This window comes from Muscardinus avellanarius, assembly GCF_963383645.1.
Source record: "Muscardinus avellanarius genome assembly, chromosome: 7".
Classification (NCBI taxonomy): Eukaryota; Metazoa; Chordata; class Mammalia; order Rodentia; family Gliridae; genus Muscardinus; species Muscardinus avellanarius.
In genome coordinates, this window is record NC_137793.1 from 1,223,648 (window position 1) to 1,239,645 (window position 15,998).

A 15,998-nucleotide genomic window follows, 5' to 3' on the forward strand; every position below is an offset into this window, starting at 1 on the left:
GGACCTGTTTCAAAATAAAGAAAAAAAATAGAGCTGGGGGTGTAGCTTGTAGCTTGGAGATAGAACGCCCCCTGGGTTCCACCCAGTACTACTGGGTTCCACCCCCAGTATACACACACACACACACACACACACACACACACACACACACACACACACACACGTTCCACACTTCTGGGAAGGGCGAGGAAGACGCTTCTCATTGGCTGGCCGGGTTGCAGGGCTGCAGTCAAGGAGGCCAGCTCAGCGATGGATCCCAGCTCCTGGCTGTGGGCGGCTGCAGGGCAGGAGGGGGACGCGGAGGGTGGTCAGCTCAGAGGCGGCTCTGGGCCTGGGGCGGGGCGCCAGATGTCCGTCAACAGGACTTTCCACTGACCTGGGGCTGGTGCCAGCTGCTGTGTGCTCCCAAGCAGATGTCTGCACTTCCCGGGTCTGGAGAGGATGCAGGATTCGGAATGTAAAGGGACTGATCAGTTGGCCGGAGTACTGGCTCGTGCTTTAGATAAATGGGGTGGAAACATGTAAAAGCGAGCGGGGCGAATTACGATGATTGAATAAGAGCCCCGAGAAGAGAGGCCAAAGGGAAGGAGAAGGAAAAGGAAGTGCCCGCCGCTGGGAGCGCGCTGGGCGTCCGGCACGGCACGGGCCAGCGTGGACGGGACGGCAGAACCCCTGGGCTCTGTCGGCGGCCGGCGTTGGCGGGCTCGAGGCTGGCCACCGCCTGCCCTGTGCTCCGCTCGCCCGAGGGTGCTTGGCTGGGTCCTTTCCCCAGGGCCGTCACCTCCTCTTCCTCTCAGACCTGTTCCTGGCCCCGGCACCCAGCAGAATGTGGGATTTGGTCTTGAGCCCATGTGTACGAGTCCTTTGTAGAGGCTGTGGGGCTCAGAAAAACAACAGCTCGCGGTATCTGCGGGGTCCTGGTCTGTGGCTTCAACCAGACGCACATTGACAGTATCTGGGGAAACGTCGCATCCGTGTGGGATGTGTACCGCCTTCTTGCCATTGCTCTGTAAACAATAGAGGGAAGCGTGCACGCAGCGCGCACACGCCTCAGGCACTGCGAGTACTACAGAGCACGCTAGAGCTGGGCTAGAGTTTAGGAGCAGAAGCCACGTGACCTTAGGAGCTGAGCCCCTCGGCTTGGGTCTGCAGGGGTCCTGGAATCGGGCCACAGACGCGAAGGACGAGTGAACCAGAGCGAGCTGTGCAGTGCCCGGGCAGAGCGGGCCGGGCCGGGGAGAAGCACAGGAGATGACCAGAGGGGCCCAGGCACTGGGCAGTGTCCCTGGCCTAATGCGGCCTTTCTTTTCTGTTTTTGTTGGGGAGGGTACTGGGCATTGAACCCAGAGGGATCCTACCTCTGAGTTACATACCCAGCCCTTTTTATTCTTTATTTTTTTGAAACAGGGCCTCACGGTGTTGCTGAGGGCCTTGCTAAATTGCTGAGGCTGTCCTCAAACCTGCCATCCTCCTGACTCAGCCTCCTAAGTACCGGGACGGCAGGTGTGCACCACCACGCCTGGCTGAAGTCCTTTCCAATCATGTTTAAGGTTGGGAATTTATCCCCGCGTGGATAAGACAGGCGAAGGCAGAAGGTCCGACTTTTTAACATGTCGATTCATAACAGCGCAGTGGTTGTGAGGTGGGTGCCCCCAGCGTCCATCCATTGACAAGGAGGCCCAAACTGGGGTCCATGCAGATGCTGGAGTAATCCTGAGAGGAAGGCCATGCCGCAGCCCTGGAGCAGGAGGGGTGCTCGAGCCTGGAGTGTGAGGCTCAGATTGGGGGGGAAGGCAGCGTGGATGCAGGCTACCGCATGGACAGGCCTGGAGGACATCATGGGGCCCGGAGTCGTTGGCCAAGAGAGGCAGAAAGTGGGTCGCTGCTAATGAGAACAAGAGTCTTGGATCGGGAGTTGAAAAAGTTCTGGGGCTCAGTGGTGGCGGTGATTACACAACACCACTGACCTTCCCGCTGAGAAATGGTTGCGAGGGCCGGGGTGGAACTCAGAGGTCGGGCACTTGGCCCAGCATGCCGGCGGCCCCGGGTTTAATTCCCAGCACTGCAAAGAAATGGTCAAGACAGTAAACATTCATGTCATGTGTAGTTTGGGTGGTGGTGGTCCTGGGCATCGAGCCCGGGGCAGTCTACCTTCCCCAGCCCTCCTTAGGTGCACCCAAGCCCAGTGCACCTTTTTTGTTTGGAAACAGAGTCTTGCTAGGTTGCCGAAAGCTTCACTACGTTGCTGAGGCTGTCCTTGAACCTGTGATCCTCCTGTCTCAGCCCCCCCACATACTGGGATTACAGGTACGTACCCCAGGCCTAGCATAAATTCCCAACTTTTTAAAATTAAAAAGTCTAAACCAGGCATGCTGGTGAACTTCTGTAATCCCAGTTCTTGGGAGACTGAGACAGGAAGATCACACGTTTGAGGCCAACCTGGGCAACTTAGAGGGCCCCTGTTTCAACACAGAAAGGGCTGGGGGCAGAGCTCAGTGGTGGAACACACCTGTAGGTTCAGTTCCTAATAACACACACACACACACACACACACACACACACACACACACACACACAGTTGGGAATTTATCATTTAAGTACTAGACCCCAGGACCTCTGATAGGACAGTGGTCCCTGAGCTGCTCGGGTCTGCTGGCCACAGGGCGAGGAGCTGACCGGGCTCTGCGGCCGCTGGCTCAGACACGGCCCTAGCTCAGTGCACTGTGGCCCCCGCTCAGGGGAGCAGGGGCGCGCAGCATGGGTGCTGGTGAGGCACGAGCTTAACTTGGGGTCTTTGCCGAAGACCTGAAGTGTGGTGAGGATTGCGCCCCAACCCCGGGCCCTGGGACCTCGGGCTGGGCTCTCAGGCCGGTGTTCTTGGGCGCACCACCGCCTGCTCGGCCCCACCCTTCGCCTCCTCCATGGGCAAGCGATGGCCGCCCCTCCAAGCCTTCGCTCCCCAGCCCTCACCCGCTTTTCAGCTGCGGCAAGCTCTCCCAATATGGGGTGTGCACCCCGGGAACGCGGCTGCGTGGTGCACAGCGGGGCGTGGAGTGAGGGCACCCCTTCCTTTCGCCCAGTGCTTCCCAAGGGGGGAGCGTGGGTGCAGGTGCGCCAGGACTCCTCCGGCCCTGTCTCTAACCCACCGAGAGCACAGGCCTCGGCCCCAGCGCCAGCCCGCTGAAGTATCTGGTTATAATTTAATAACTTCCTTGGATTTATTTTTAGAGTTTCTTTCTATTTCGGGCCAATGGAAACTAGTTTCCTATTTACCAGAGTGAATAACATTTGCTTTTAAAAATAGCTTTAAGTAAAAAAAGCTGGGCCAATTTAGAGAATGATATTAAGTCCATGATAAAAGAGGAGGTGCGCGTCCCCGGCGGATTCACGCAGGAGCGGTGCGGCGGGTGCAGCTGGGGCCCCACAGGAGTACGCATTTGGAGGGCCAGTCGCGCGCACCCGACGCCCCGCACAAACTCACCTCCTCTCCGCAGCCCTCTCTGACCCGGCTCCTCACACCAGCACGGCGAGCCGGTCCCCACGCGGCATCCCGAGCGTCCCGGGCTAGTGTTCACCGTCCCCGTCTCCACGACGCGCTCCCCGTGGCCCCCACCGCCTTCTGACCACTAGGCACCTACCCCAGTCACAACAGACTGATCGCTAGAGGCGCAGGGGTCTCCTGAGGGCTCGGGACACTCTAGAAGCTTCCAGAGGGGACTAGAAATCACGTCGGGGATGGAGAGGGCCTCTCCTCTTGCACGTCCTCAAGGCGGCCCAGTCTTGCCCTGGCCGTCGAGGGCCGGCCCCTCGGGATGCCACACGCGCAGCGGGTGAGGCTGTGTCAGGGGTTATCTGCCTCTGTGTGAAGAATGTTTTTAAATCCAGCCCGACCTTCTGAGAGAGAAAACAGATGCACCATTTAACCCCCTGCCCCCAGGAGCCGCATCCTGGGACCACAGGCGCCTCAGCTAGGGGATATCAGGCCTCCGCACACCAGGGGTTAATGTGAACCCCTGCTCCCAGAACAGCAGGCCTGCTGGGATGGGAGCCCCAGGGCTCGCCCCCCATGGCTCCTGGAAGCCAGGGCTAACAGCTGGGAGGCCGGCCCGGCGCTGACAGGTTCATCCGCCCGTACTGCCCCGGCCGAGGACCCGGGACTGCTGTTTATTTTTACCCCTGGGAGGCCAGGAGTCTTCCTGCAGCCCGCATCCCCACCTGGCCGGGCGTTGGGCGTGCTTTCTGTGTCTGGTGAGCCGTCCTGGGGCTTGGGTCGAAGCCACTTCACGGTGTGAGCAGTCGTGCGTACCCCCTCTTGTCACTGGCAGAGCTTTTCCACAGACTCAGCGGCGGCCTCTGGGGAGCCACCGAGCCGAGAGCTGGGGACCACTGCGTGCATATAGGCAGTGCCGTGTGGCTCGGGCAGCCTGCTGAACCTCTCTGAGCTCTTTTTACAAAACACTACTGCGTGGGGCTGTCACAGGCTGCAGTCACGTGGGTCGAGCCCGGCTTCCAGCCAGGCTGGTTTGTTTGGCATGGCTTTGAGATCGTTTGAACTAGCGAGCGTTTCCAAATGTAGGCGATGTCCCTTGGAAGCCGGCTTTCCCGTCCTAGGTTAACAGGGACGCTCCGGCACTCGAGCCGCAGGCCCGCGTGTTCAGTCACCGCGGAGAGACAGCCACAGCCCACAGGTCACCGGAGCACAGTGTCACGAACACCAGGGACTCTGGGCACTTGTGCTCCGCGTAGACGGGGTCTAGGTAGGGAAGGTGCCGGGTGCAACCCAAGCAGGGCCGGAGGAGCAGAAGAGCAACGGGCACGTCCCCGCAGCGCCTGTGATGAGCCTGGGCAGCACAGGGGGCTCCCACCGCTCAGACCTCGAGGACACTGCTAAGAAAAGAGCCGGGCGTGGTGCGCATGCTTAGAGTCCCCGCGCTTGGGAGGCTGAGACAGGAGGACCGCGCAGGTTCGAAGCCAGCCTCAGCTACTGAGTGAGGCTCTCAGCGACTTAGTGAGACCCTGTTTCCAAATAAAACAGAAAATGGGTCTGGGAGTATAGCCCGGAGGTTAAAAAAAAAAAAAACCAGAGCTGGGTCTGGTGGCGCGCGCTTGGAATCCCAGTATTCAGGAGGCTGATGCAGGAGGATCATGGTTCACGGCCAGCCTCAGCTACTTAGTGAGCCCTCTGCAATTCAGTGAAGAATAATAAAATAAAGAATAAAAAATATGCCTGGGGTGTAGCTCGGAGGTAGAATGTACCTGGGTTCCACCCCCAGACCTGGAAGGAAGGAAGGACGGAAGGAAAGAAAGAGAGAGAAAGCCACGCACAAGGGCCCGAGCTGGGTGGCTGCCTGGGTGATTCAGGGGCGGAGCAGGCGGGCGGTGGGTGCGGGCTGGGAGCCGGGTGCGGAGCCGGCGTCTGGCAGGGACAGCGCGTCCGCCGGGGCCAGAGGAGGTCTGGAGACAGCGGAGCGTTGCTGGCTTCTCAGCAGTGTGCGCGTAGGTAGTGCCGCTGCGCAGCTCTCCAGGAGGCCCCCGGCGTACCGCATAGCGTGTGTAGTTGCTGTGTATGTTGCGTGTAGTTGCTGTGTATGTTGCGTGTAGTTCCTGTGTATGTTGCGTGTAGTTGCGGCCTCCCCAGGCCTCCTGCTGTCGACGCCGTGTGAGGCGGGCGTTCAGAGGCCTGCACCTGCTCAGCGTCTGCAGCTGCAAAGGGAAGGTCAGATGTTGGAGCTCTCGCTTGTTTACACACCAGAGGCGTCTTTCCCAGCCAGACCCCCTGTGTTTACACGATGGAGCGCCGCAGGGCCGGGGCAGCGGCTCGCTTTGGGGGGCACCGCTGGGAAAGCCGCTGCCTGGCGCTTGGCCTCTGGGCTGCGCGGCCTCGGAGACTCCATCAGCGTCTCCTCCCTCAACCCAACCATAAAACAGACACTACACCCACCTCGCAGCCCCGCGTCTTAAGGAACCAGTGCAGCGTGTATGCAGTCAGCACTCAATGCGTGTGTATTATCATTAGGAGTCCCGCCCTTCCGCCTGTCGCTCCTAGGGCTCCCTCCCGGATCCAGTAACTCCTTCTGACCAGTGGGGAAGGGGTGGGCGAGCAAAGCCAAGCCCCTGCCCGGCTTGGGCTCCCTGAAAAACACCTGCAACATCAGCTGAAAGGGGAATTTCACAAACGCCTCAAAGGCAGGAAGGCAGCCTGGCGCCCTGAGCCTGGTCCTTGGGAGGCCGAGGCAGGCGGACCGCAGGCCCGAGGTCGGTGCCTGGTAACTTGGCGACACCGTGTCACAGTGCGAAGCTAAAGGGCTCGGGTAAGTTTAGTAACAGAGCGACCTGGCCCGGTCCCAGGACCACCGGAACATAACTACATAAACAGGTTCAACGACTGGGAAGAGCTGGTGGTGATAGAGAGAAGTCTGCATCGACTTCTTGGCCAGTTTACTGTAAATAGCATTGTAACTTGAAGGTGTGCTGCTCTCAGAATAACTGGACTCTAGAGCTGAAAAGAGGAAGAGAGGGGCAAAGCCCTGAGGGCTGCGGAAGTTCAATTACACTAAAAAAACAGAGCACAAAACGTTTCCCTTGATTCAGCCCTGCAGGGAGGCATGAAATTGCCGCAGCGGCCTGTGACCGCGCTCCCGGCCTCCCCTGCCTGGCTTTGCTAATTCTCCCAAATAAATTGCAAACAGCAACGCCGCCTTCCTGCTCCTCTCCTGTGGTCGTCTGCTCTTCATAAATGTTCACTAATTTTCACACCAATTTCCATTTTGGCTCCAGTTCTGACGAGACAAGGGGCGGGGGGATGTTCATGAAGGGGGAGCTGGGAAATCTGATTTGGGAGACAGTCTCTTTCTACGGGCATCTAATTGTTGAAAGGACCGGGCTTGTAATTTGTAGTTAAATTTGTTAAATCCTGGAACGTTTTGATTTTTTTTTTTTTGGTCTTTGCTCTTTCATTAATGCAGAATCCAAATTAAGTTAAGACTCTTGTCCAGCCCCACCTTGGGCCTGCTCCGCATTTCCCTGAGACCTTATGGGTGGGGACGGAACCGCAGAACAATTGTAATTCGGGGATTTCAGAGCTCCGTGGTGATCTGTAGAAGTCCAAAGCTCTTCCCATAATATTTTGTTAGAAGTGTTTCCTCTTCTTGCGCCTGATTTAACACAGATTCTTCCGTTTGTTCTGTAGTCCTTTAAACGACTGGAATACGCTAAGTGCATGCAGGTCGATCTCAGCCTCCAGCGCAAAGATAAAAGGAGTGAGTGTGGAAAGCGCCCCGTAAGTCATATCGGCGACAGGAGACGCCGAGTTTTCATCACTGACCAGAGCACATGCCGCAGCTGCTTTTGTTTAACAGCGGGTCGGGCTTGGATCTGATTGCTAGAAAAAAAAGGAAAAACCCCTCTGAGTTGACCTCTGGAGACGCAGTGTCATCTGTGAAGCGGTGGCGGTACGGCGAGAGTTAAGTTATGTGGCGCTGTCCGCTTCTATCTCCCTTCCCCGCCCCTTCCCCCGGCCTTCAGCGGGGCTCCCACCTTGCTGAGCCTAGCCGAGCTGGGGCCAGGCCTGTCACTGAGCCGGCCGGCCTGCCCACTCGGAGCCGGGTTTGCGGCCCACTGTCCGGGGCTTGGCTGGAAACTTTGGGGCCGGGACTTGTCCACGACGTTGGCCTTCGGTTTCTTCCCGAGTTGTTCAGGACGCTCGCGAGTTTGCACCCCTCGTACTTGGAATTGGAAAAAAAAAAAGCGCAGCCACGGTCCTTGGTGTCGACCTAGTGCACACTGTGCACTCGCTGAGAGGGCGCCGCCCAGGCCCTCGTCCCAGCCTCCCGCCAGCATCGAGGCTGCCAGTCATCGTCTGGGCTCCCGAAGGGGACACAGGGGCCCGGAGGTGAGGCATTGCCGGCTGGAGGAGCCTCTGGAGGTGCTTGTGAGAAGGTGTGGGTACTGCCGACCTGACCCTGGTCTCTCCAAATGCCCCACGGCACCCCACGCCGTCCCAGCCAGGGGAGATCAGTTCAGTGTTTTCAGAATGCGGTACCAGTGCACCAGCAGAGCCGCCCGTAGCCCTCACCGGGGTGAAGTGGTCTTGTGGCCGGCCAGGCCCAGGGCTGCCGGAGCCCAGGGTGGGGACACAGGCCGTGCAGAGTGGCCGGCATGGAGGGCCCCACCAGCTGTCCACCCCGTCCTGTCCTCACACGTGGGGATGGACTGGCCTTTGCCACTGCTGCCCTCTGTGGTGGAATCCAGTGTTACAGTCGGGTGGGGACCCGGGATGGCCAAGCCTGGTCCAACGAGTCCAGTCTGCGCCCGCGCTGCGGCCCCTCTGGACAGCCCTTAGGGCAGCAGGTCAGGTGAAGCAGGGCGACGCGTGTGCTGGAGGTGGGCAGCGGGGTTCAGCGGCCGTCATTGGGGTCTCAGGGAGGCCCACGGCAGGCCCTCAGCTGGCTCCTGCCCACCGGCCTGCATTAGAGGGCGGCTCTCGTAAACGGCTGCACCACACTCGCCGTGAGAATTTCTGTTATTTATTGCCTAAGTTGAACCACATGCGGGCACAAGCTGAGGTCTCCTGTTTATAGACCCCCCAAAACTAGAACGCACAGAGTAGGGAAGGAGGGCTGGGAGACACCCCGGGGGTCTGTCTTCCTTGCCCCACTGACTACAAACCTGACATGAGCAAGCTCTGAGCCATGCGTCCTGGTCCAGTACGGCTGGCAAGAGCTTTAGAAAATAAAAAGGGCAGCCAGGAAGAGTGGCACACAGGTAATCCCAGCGCTTGAGAGGCCGAGACAGGAGGATCAGAGTCAAAGCCAGCCTCAGCAGCCCAGCAGGACCCTCAGCCACCTAGTGACACCCTGTTTCCAAATAAAAACTAAAAAGGGCTGGAGATGTAGCTCAGAAGTAGAATGCCCCTGAGTTCCATCCCCAGTACCACACACACAAACACACACACACACACACACACACACACACACACACACACATATGTCCTAGGGATGGAACTCAGGGGCATTCTACCTCCGAGCTACACCCCCAGCCCTTTTTTTTTTTTAAGTAGATGAGGCTGTCCAAACTGCGATCCTCCTGTCTCAGCCTCCCAAATGCTCGGATTACAAGCGTGCACCAACACGCCCAGCTCCCCCCACCAAATTTAAATAAATAAAAAGTTTTTTTTTAATGAGAGGGACCAAAATCAGTGCCCATGCACTTCTTGAGAGCAGGTACAAAGCAAGCAGAGGAGGGGAAACTGAGTCCAGGAGTGTGACTCTTGTCACTGGAGACAGGAGGTGGCAGGCAGGGAAGTCACTTGTCAGATTAGAAGGCAAGGCCTCGTGGACGCCGAGGCTTGGGACAGTGCGACTTGTTTGTGGCGCCTGCGCAGAGCTCAGCCGTGTGTGTCTTGGAGCCGCTGTGCTTGTCGGGAAGGAGAGGGCCACTCCAGGGACACACATCCTCCCGAGAGCCCACGTGGTGTCCCCGTGTGGACTGAAGGTTATTGGGAGGCTTTTCCCAGCTCCCACCATGTTGCTCAGGTGCACGGGTGCCGGCACAGACCGTGTGTATGTCCTGGCCTCTGGCTACGCCCTGCCCAGCTGGCCAGAGCAGTGACTCAGGTAGTGACCAGCTCTCCTCCACCCGGATGACCATCGCCCCGCACGTCTTTGCAAAGGACTTTTTTACTGCTTGGCCGTTTCTCTCTTGGGGTAAACAGTGGTCAGCTCTGTCGCTCTGTCTGGCCCGGGAGAGGGGCTTCTGTGCTAGGTCGGCATTGTTTATGGGGTCCGATCCAGGACTGTGTGCACAGGGAAGGTCTGTGGGTTGACCTCTGTGCAGGAGCAGGCCTGCGGAAGAGAGCAGAGCTAAGCAGAAACAAGTGTGCCGTGGGCGGAACCACCAAGCTCCTCCTGGCAAGTTCCAGGCGAAATGCTGGGGAGATGGCACAGTAAGGCCTTTCACCATGGAAGACAGAAGCTAGGAGGCAGCTCATCAAAGGCCGTGCATGGGGACACCACGGGGCGTCCGGCTGCTATCAGCCTCCCACGGAATCCCTTCTTCCTGTCTCCACGCTGCGCTGAGCTCCGACAGGCCGAGGCTGGTAACGCCCGGGCTTAGCGACGTAGTTGTCCCATCCTGGCTATCTCTCGGGCATTTCTCCAGGTCAATAAACTGTTGTTAAGAAAATCTCACTGGAGCCGGGCGTGGTGGCGCACACTTGTAATCCCAGCATTCGGGAGGCTGAGACCGGAGGGTCGCACTTCACGGACAGCCTCAGCTACTTAGTGAGGCCCTCTGCAACTCAGTGGGACCCTGTCTCAAAATAAAGAATAAAAAATAGGGCAGGGGTGTAGCTCTGAGGTCAAATGCCCCTGGGTTTCATCCCCAGACCCGCAAAAAAAAAAAATATCACTGAAATATCATTTACTACATCTAAAAAATTAAAAAGTCAACAGGTACTTCATACCTGTTGACTCTCTAGCTGTTGAATCTCCAGCTGACCTGCTGGAGTTCCCCAAGTGTTTTTAAGCTTTTTTTTTTAAAGCTTTTTTTTTAAGATTAAGCTTAAGTTTTATTTTATTTATTTCTTTCTTTATTTGTAGGTCTGGTGATGGAACCCAGAGGCATTCAACCTCCGAGCTACATCTCCTGCCCTAATTTCTTAATTCTTTATTTTGAAACCGGGTCTCACTGAGTTGCGGAGGGCCTCACTAAGTAGCTGAGGCTGTCCGCGAACCGCGATCCTCCGGTCTCAGCCTCCCGAGTGCTGGGATGACAAGTGTGTGCCACCACGCCTGGCTATGTTTTTAAGGTTTTCTTTGTTGTTGTTGTTGTTGTTTGTTTGTTTGTTTACTGCAGCACTTTTATTTTCCTCAGTGACAGTGTTGCTGGGGCCTAATGTTCTCACATAACAGTAGAAAACCAAAATTTGTGTCATCTCTTAAAGAATTGAGTACAAAAAAAACTTACATAAATTAAAATGAATAAATTGACAGATGTAAATGCAAACTGTTTCCAACTCAAGGCAAGTACTAACCCACGGTGTTCGGGCGGGGAAACATTAGTAAGAACGGAAACTGGGTCCTAAGGCTCGGACCTTCCACCCTGTTAGACCGGCAAGATGGAAGGGACCGCTGGTCCAGGACTCTTGCCAGCCCGAGAAATCCCGGAGCAGTCAGTCCGCTGACAGCGATTCCCTGCAGATGGCTGCGCTGCGGCCTCAGATCGCCAGCCACAGGCTGCTGTCCCACAGGTGTGCGCTCACCTCCGCCACCAGGTGACCGAGCCGCACGGATAAGGGGTAAATCAAAGATGTGCACAGGGTACTAAACACAGACCAAGGGACAGCTAACGTGAACACAAGGCCGAAATCAGCAACGAGGTCCAGTGCGGACACCGGGGACAAGCTGCAAGGACAAATTTCTTTTCAAAGGCTTATTCCAGTTTCATGAGACCAGCATGAGGTGCATACATTTGCCGGGGCAAATTTACACTGGAGAATCGGCTCGGCAGCAGATGCCTGGCACCTGCTCGGTCCGTCTAGAAGCACTTGTGGTGCACGATGGAGGGTACTCCTGCCTGCTGGTCCACGTCTGCTGGAAGGTGGACAGCGAGGCTGGGATGGAGCCACCGACCCACATGGAGTACTTGCGCTCAGGGGGCGATGATCGTGATCTCCGTGGTGCTGGGTCCTTGCGGATGTCCACGTCGCACCTCATTATGGAGTTGAAGGTGGTCTCGTGGATGCCGGACAACTCCATACTGAGGAAAGAGGGCTGGAAGAGCGCCTCGGGACACCGGAAGCGCTTGCTTGTTGCCATGGTGATCGCCTGCCCATCGGGCAGCTCATAGCTCTTCTCCAGCGAGGAGGACACGGCGGTGGCCATCTCCTGCTCCAAGTCCAGGGCGACGTAGCACAGCTTCTCCTTGATGCCCCGCACGATCTCCCGCTCGGCCGTGGTGGTGAAGCTGTAGCTGCGCTTGGTCAGGATCTTCATGAGGTATTCTGTCAGGTCCCGGCCAGCCAGGTCCAGACGCAGGATGGCGTGGGGGAGGGCATAGCCCTCGTAGATGGGCACCGTGTGGGTGACCCCGTCACCGGAGTCCATGTCGATGCCAGTGGTGCGCCCGGAGGCGTGCAAGGACAGCACAGCCTGGATGGCCATGTACATGGCTGGAGTATTAAAGGTCTCGGACATGATCTGAGTCATCTTCTCGCGGTTGGCCTTGGGGTTCAGGGGGGCCTCCGTCAGCAGCACCGGGTGCTCCTCGGGGGCCACGCGCAGCTCGTTGTAGAAGGTGTGGTGCCAGATCTTCTCCATGTCGTCCCAGTTGGTGACGATGCCGTGCTCGGTGGGGTACTTCAGGGTCGGGATGCCCCGCTTGCTCTGGGCCTCGTCACCCACGTAGGAGTCCTTCTGCCCCATGCCCACCATCACGCCCTGGTGCCAGGGATGCCCGACGATGGAGGGGAACATGGCCCGAGGGGCGGCGTCGCCAGCAAAGCCGGCTCTGCACATGCTGGAGCCATTGTCAAGGACCAGCGCAGCGATTTCTTCTTCCATGGCCATCGGTGTTGGGCGGGCGGCGGTGGAGCGATGGAGGAGCGCGGAGAGCGGCCAGCGGCAAGTGAGACCTGTTTTTAAGTTTTTTAATGGTTTGAATCAGGACCCAGATGAGGTTCCTGTGTTGTGATTGGCTGGTATGCCAGGGGCCTGCTTCCGTCTCTTTATTTTTCCCCCTTGCAACTTATCTATATTTAGCTTTGTTGTGGGACTGGGGATAGAGCCTGAGACCTCGCGTGTGCTAGGCAAGCGCTGTACCCCTGAGCCACGGCCAGCCCGCCTGGGAATGTGTTTATTGAGGAACCTAGTGCCTGCCCCGCGGGTCCCCACCACCTGCACTGAGCCCCTGCGGCTCACTTACCCTGTCCCTCTGTCGTGCCTCCCTCACCGATGGGCGATGTAGACGTTTGGTGAGATCAGGTTTAGTTTGGGGCAGGAATATCCCTCGGCGCTGGAGCACCCGGCCGTGCAGAGACACAGAAGGTTCGTGCTCCTTCTGCTGATGTTAACGGCCATGGTGATGACGGCCCTGTGGTTATTTCACTACGGGCTTATGGAGTACTGCTATTGTAATCCCTTTGCTTACTTTTACTCGTTTATAGAAGAAGTCCAGCCTTGTGGTCGAATCTGCTTCAGAACAAGACCAGCTTGCTTTATTTATTCTCCCTCCATTCACCAGTTTTCAAAGTAATGAGTTTGTCCCCAAGCACCCCCGGCAGGGCCACTGAGTTCTGGGTCTGGACTCGTGATGGCCTCGTGCATTAAACGCAGTCCGTGTGATTCAGCCCAGCAGGTCAGCGTCGCCGAGGCGAAGAGGCCCCGGCCAGGCGGAGGCTTCCTGGGCCGCTGCACCGCGAGCCTTGGACGCCCCGGTGACCTCTGGTATTTTTTGCTCCCACGATGACAAGGCGGTCTGGGTTCGTCCTCGTCCGCTTTCTGTTGCTCCAGCGCGTCTTCTGTGACTAGGTCATGTGCAAAGACAGAAGTCGATTGGACTTCTGATTCTGGATCTGGTAACCCCCAGATCACGGCGCCAGCACCTGCTGGGCCTTGGTGAGGGCCGCCCGCAGCACAGTAGCAGGGGAGGGTTGCTCCCTTCTCAGAGTCCCTTATTATTTATTTATTTATTTATTTATTTATTTATTTATTTATTATGGTGCTGCGGATAGAACCCAGGAGCATTCTACCTCTGAGCTACAACCCAGCCCAATCTTTCTTTCTTCTTTCTTTCTTTCTTTCCTTCTTTGGAACCCAGGGACATTCTACCTCCGACCTACACCCTCAGCCCCATTTGTTTTTTAATTCTTTATTTTGAAACAGGGTCTTATTGAGTTGCAAAGGGCCTCACTAACTACCAGATGCTGTCACAAACCCGGGTGCTCCTGTCTCCGCCTCCCAAATGCTGGGATTATAAGCATGCACCACCATGCCCAGCCTATTCTTTATTTTGAAACAGGGTCTCACTAAGTTGCAGACGGCCTCACTAAATAGATGAGGCTGGCCACGAACCACCATCCTCCTAGCTCAGCCTCCTGAATTGGATTTATAAGCATGCGCCACCATGCACAGCTTCTTAGAGCTCCTTTAATGCCTTTGTGGGGACCCCCACGTGACCTCAGCTAATTCCCCCTCAAAGGTCCCACCTCCATACCCATTAACATAAGACTTAGGGATCAAGTTCCCAACCCAGGAAGCTTGGGAGACACATTCAAGTCACGAGAAGGCCCATCTCCTGTGTTCCCCGACCACAGGCCGGGGCTCTGGACCCCTGGTACTGATGGTCATTGTTTCCTGGGCCTGTCATGGAGAATCATCTGTCCATTTATTTTTAGGCTGTGCTCCATCCTGAAGGCACACTGATATTTTCAGTTTAAATCCCAAGGTGCGAAGGTGTTCCTTAGCGAGGTCTTTTACACTTGCTGAGGACCTTGTTCCTCCGCAGCGCTGCCCAAACTCACCTAAAACACCTAACACGGCCCCAGAGTGAAAATCCCAACACCCGCTCCAGCTGCGCGCTTGCCCGGCGACGGAGGGGCCGCGGGGCTCTGCTGCGGCTGCCCTTGGGGCTGCTTTTTTTCATCAAGGACAACATTTTTAATGGGAACATATTTATTCCCTATTGAGATAAATTTTCTCTTCTTTGGGGCATTAAGAATGCCTTTGAATAGCTGGGCGTGGTGTGCACGCTTGTAATCCCCGCGCTTGGGAGGCTGAGACGGGAGGACCGCACAGGTTCGAAGCCAGCCTCAGCTACTTAGAGAGGCTCTCAGCAACTTAGTGAAACCCTGTTTCTAAATAAAATATAAAATAGGGCTGGGAGTATAGCCCGGAGGTAGAAAGCCTCTGGGTTCTACCCCCAGTACCACCAAAAAAAAAAAAGAATGCCTTTGAAGTCTTGCTATTAGAAAGAAGGCTGGGGCGAACGCCCTGGCCCTCCACTCGGTACGTGTGTCAGGGAGTAGGCTTGAACCCAGGGCTCGAGCGTGCTAGGCAAGCTCTCTGCCACAGAGCACATGCCCAGCCCTTGTTCAGTTTGCATTTTATTTTGAGGCAGGGTCTCACTATGTTGCCCAGACTGGATTTAAACTTGTGCACCTCCTGCCTTGCCTCCCAAGTAGCTGGGACCACAGGTGTGCGCCGACATACCTGGTAACCCTTGACTTTTTTTTTTTTTTTTTTTGCAGTACTGGGGGTGGAACCCAGGGGTATCTTACCTCCAAGCTACACCTCCAGCCCTATTTTTTGTTCTTTATTTGGAAACAGGGTCTCACTAAGTTGCGGAGGGCCTAAGTAGCTGAGACTGGCCATGAACCATGATCCTCCTGTCTCAGTCTCCTGAATGCTGGGGTCACAAGTGTGCACCACCACACCTGGCGATTTCGGATTATTTCTTTAGGCCAGACTTTGGGAAGGGAAATGGGTCTGGCAGAGGACGTGTGAGCCTCAGACATAGGACCCGGGGCCTTGTTGAGAACAAGCTCAAAAGGCCCGTGGCCCTGCGCCTGGTCAACATGCCTCAGCCTCAGTGGTAGGGGTTCAGTGTCACCAAGCAAACTCAAAGAAGGGTGCTTTGTTTAACCTCTGTCCAGCTTCAATATTAGCCATATGTTTACTGGACAGATGTAGTTCTATCTTGAATTGTCTTTGGAATAGAAAGTCAGGGATTTACAAGATTTTTTTTTTTTTTTGAGACAGGGTCTCACTATACTGCCAGGCTGGTCTCGAACTCAGGAGCGCAAAAGACCCTCCCCTCTCGGCCTCCTGAGTGGCTGGGGCTATGCGGCCCACCACGCACCCAGCTTGATCTGCAAGACCCTTAAAACTGACACAATCGTGTTATATTTGTTTTAAACATTTCTCTCATTTTGTTATTTACCTTTTAACACACACACACACACACACACACACACACATATACACACAGGAATATAGAGAGAC

The 15,998-nt window shown here is 56.3% G+C and overlaps 2 protein-coding genes across 2 annotated transcripts in view; one reads left to right on the top strand and one right to left on the bottom strand.

Moving 5' to 3' along the window:
* Positions 1-15,998, top strand: part of COL23A1 (collagen type XXIII alpha 1 chain) — a gene marked incomplete at both ends in the record, with an annotated part of 214,377 nt that overhangs the window by 76,291 nt on the left and 122,088 nt on the right. The window lies entirely within an intron of this gene.
* On the bottom strand, positions 11,536-12,560 carry LOC308264769 (actin, cytoplasmic 2-like; the record flags this gene model as incomplete). The annotated part of the gene is given in 2 exon segments (XM_080698253.1): positions 11,536-11,561; positions 11,564-12,560. Coding segments are annotated over 2 exon segments (1,023 nt in total).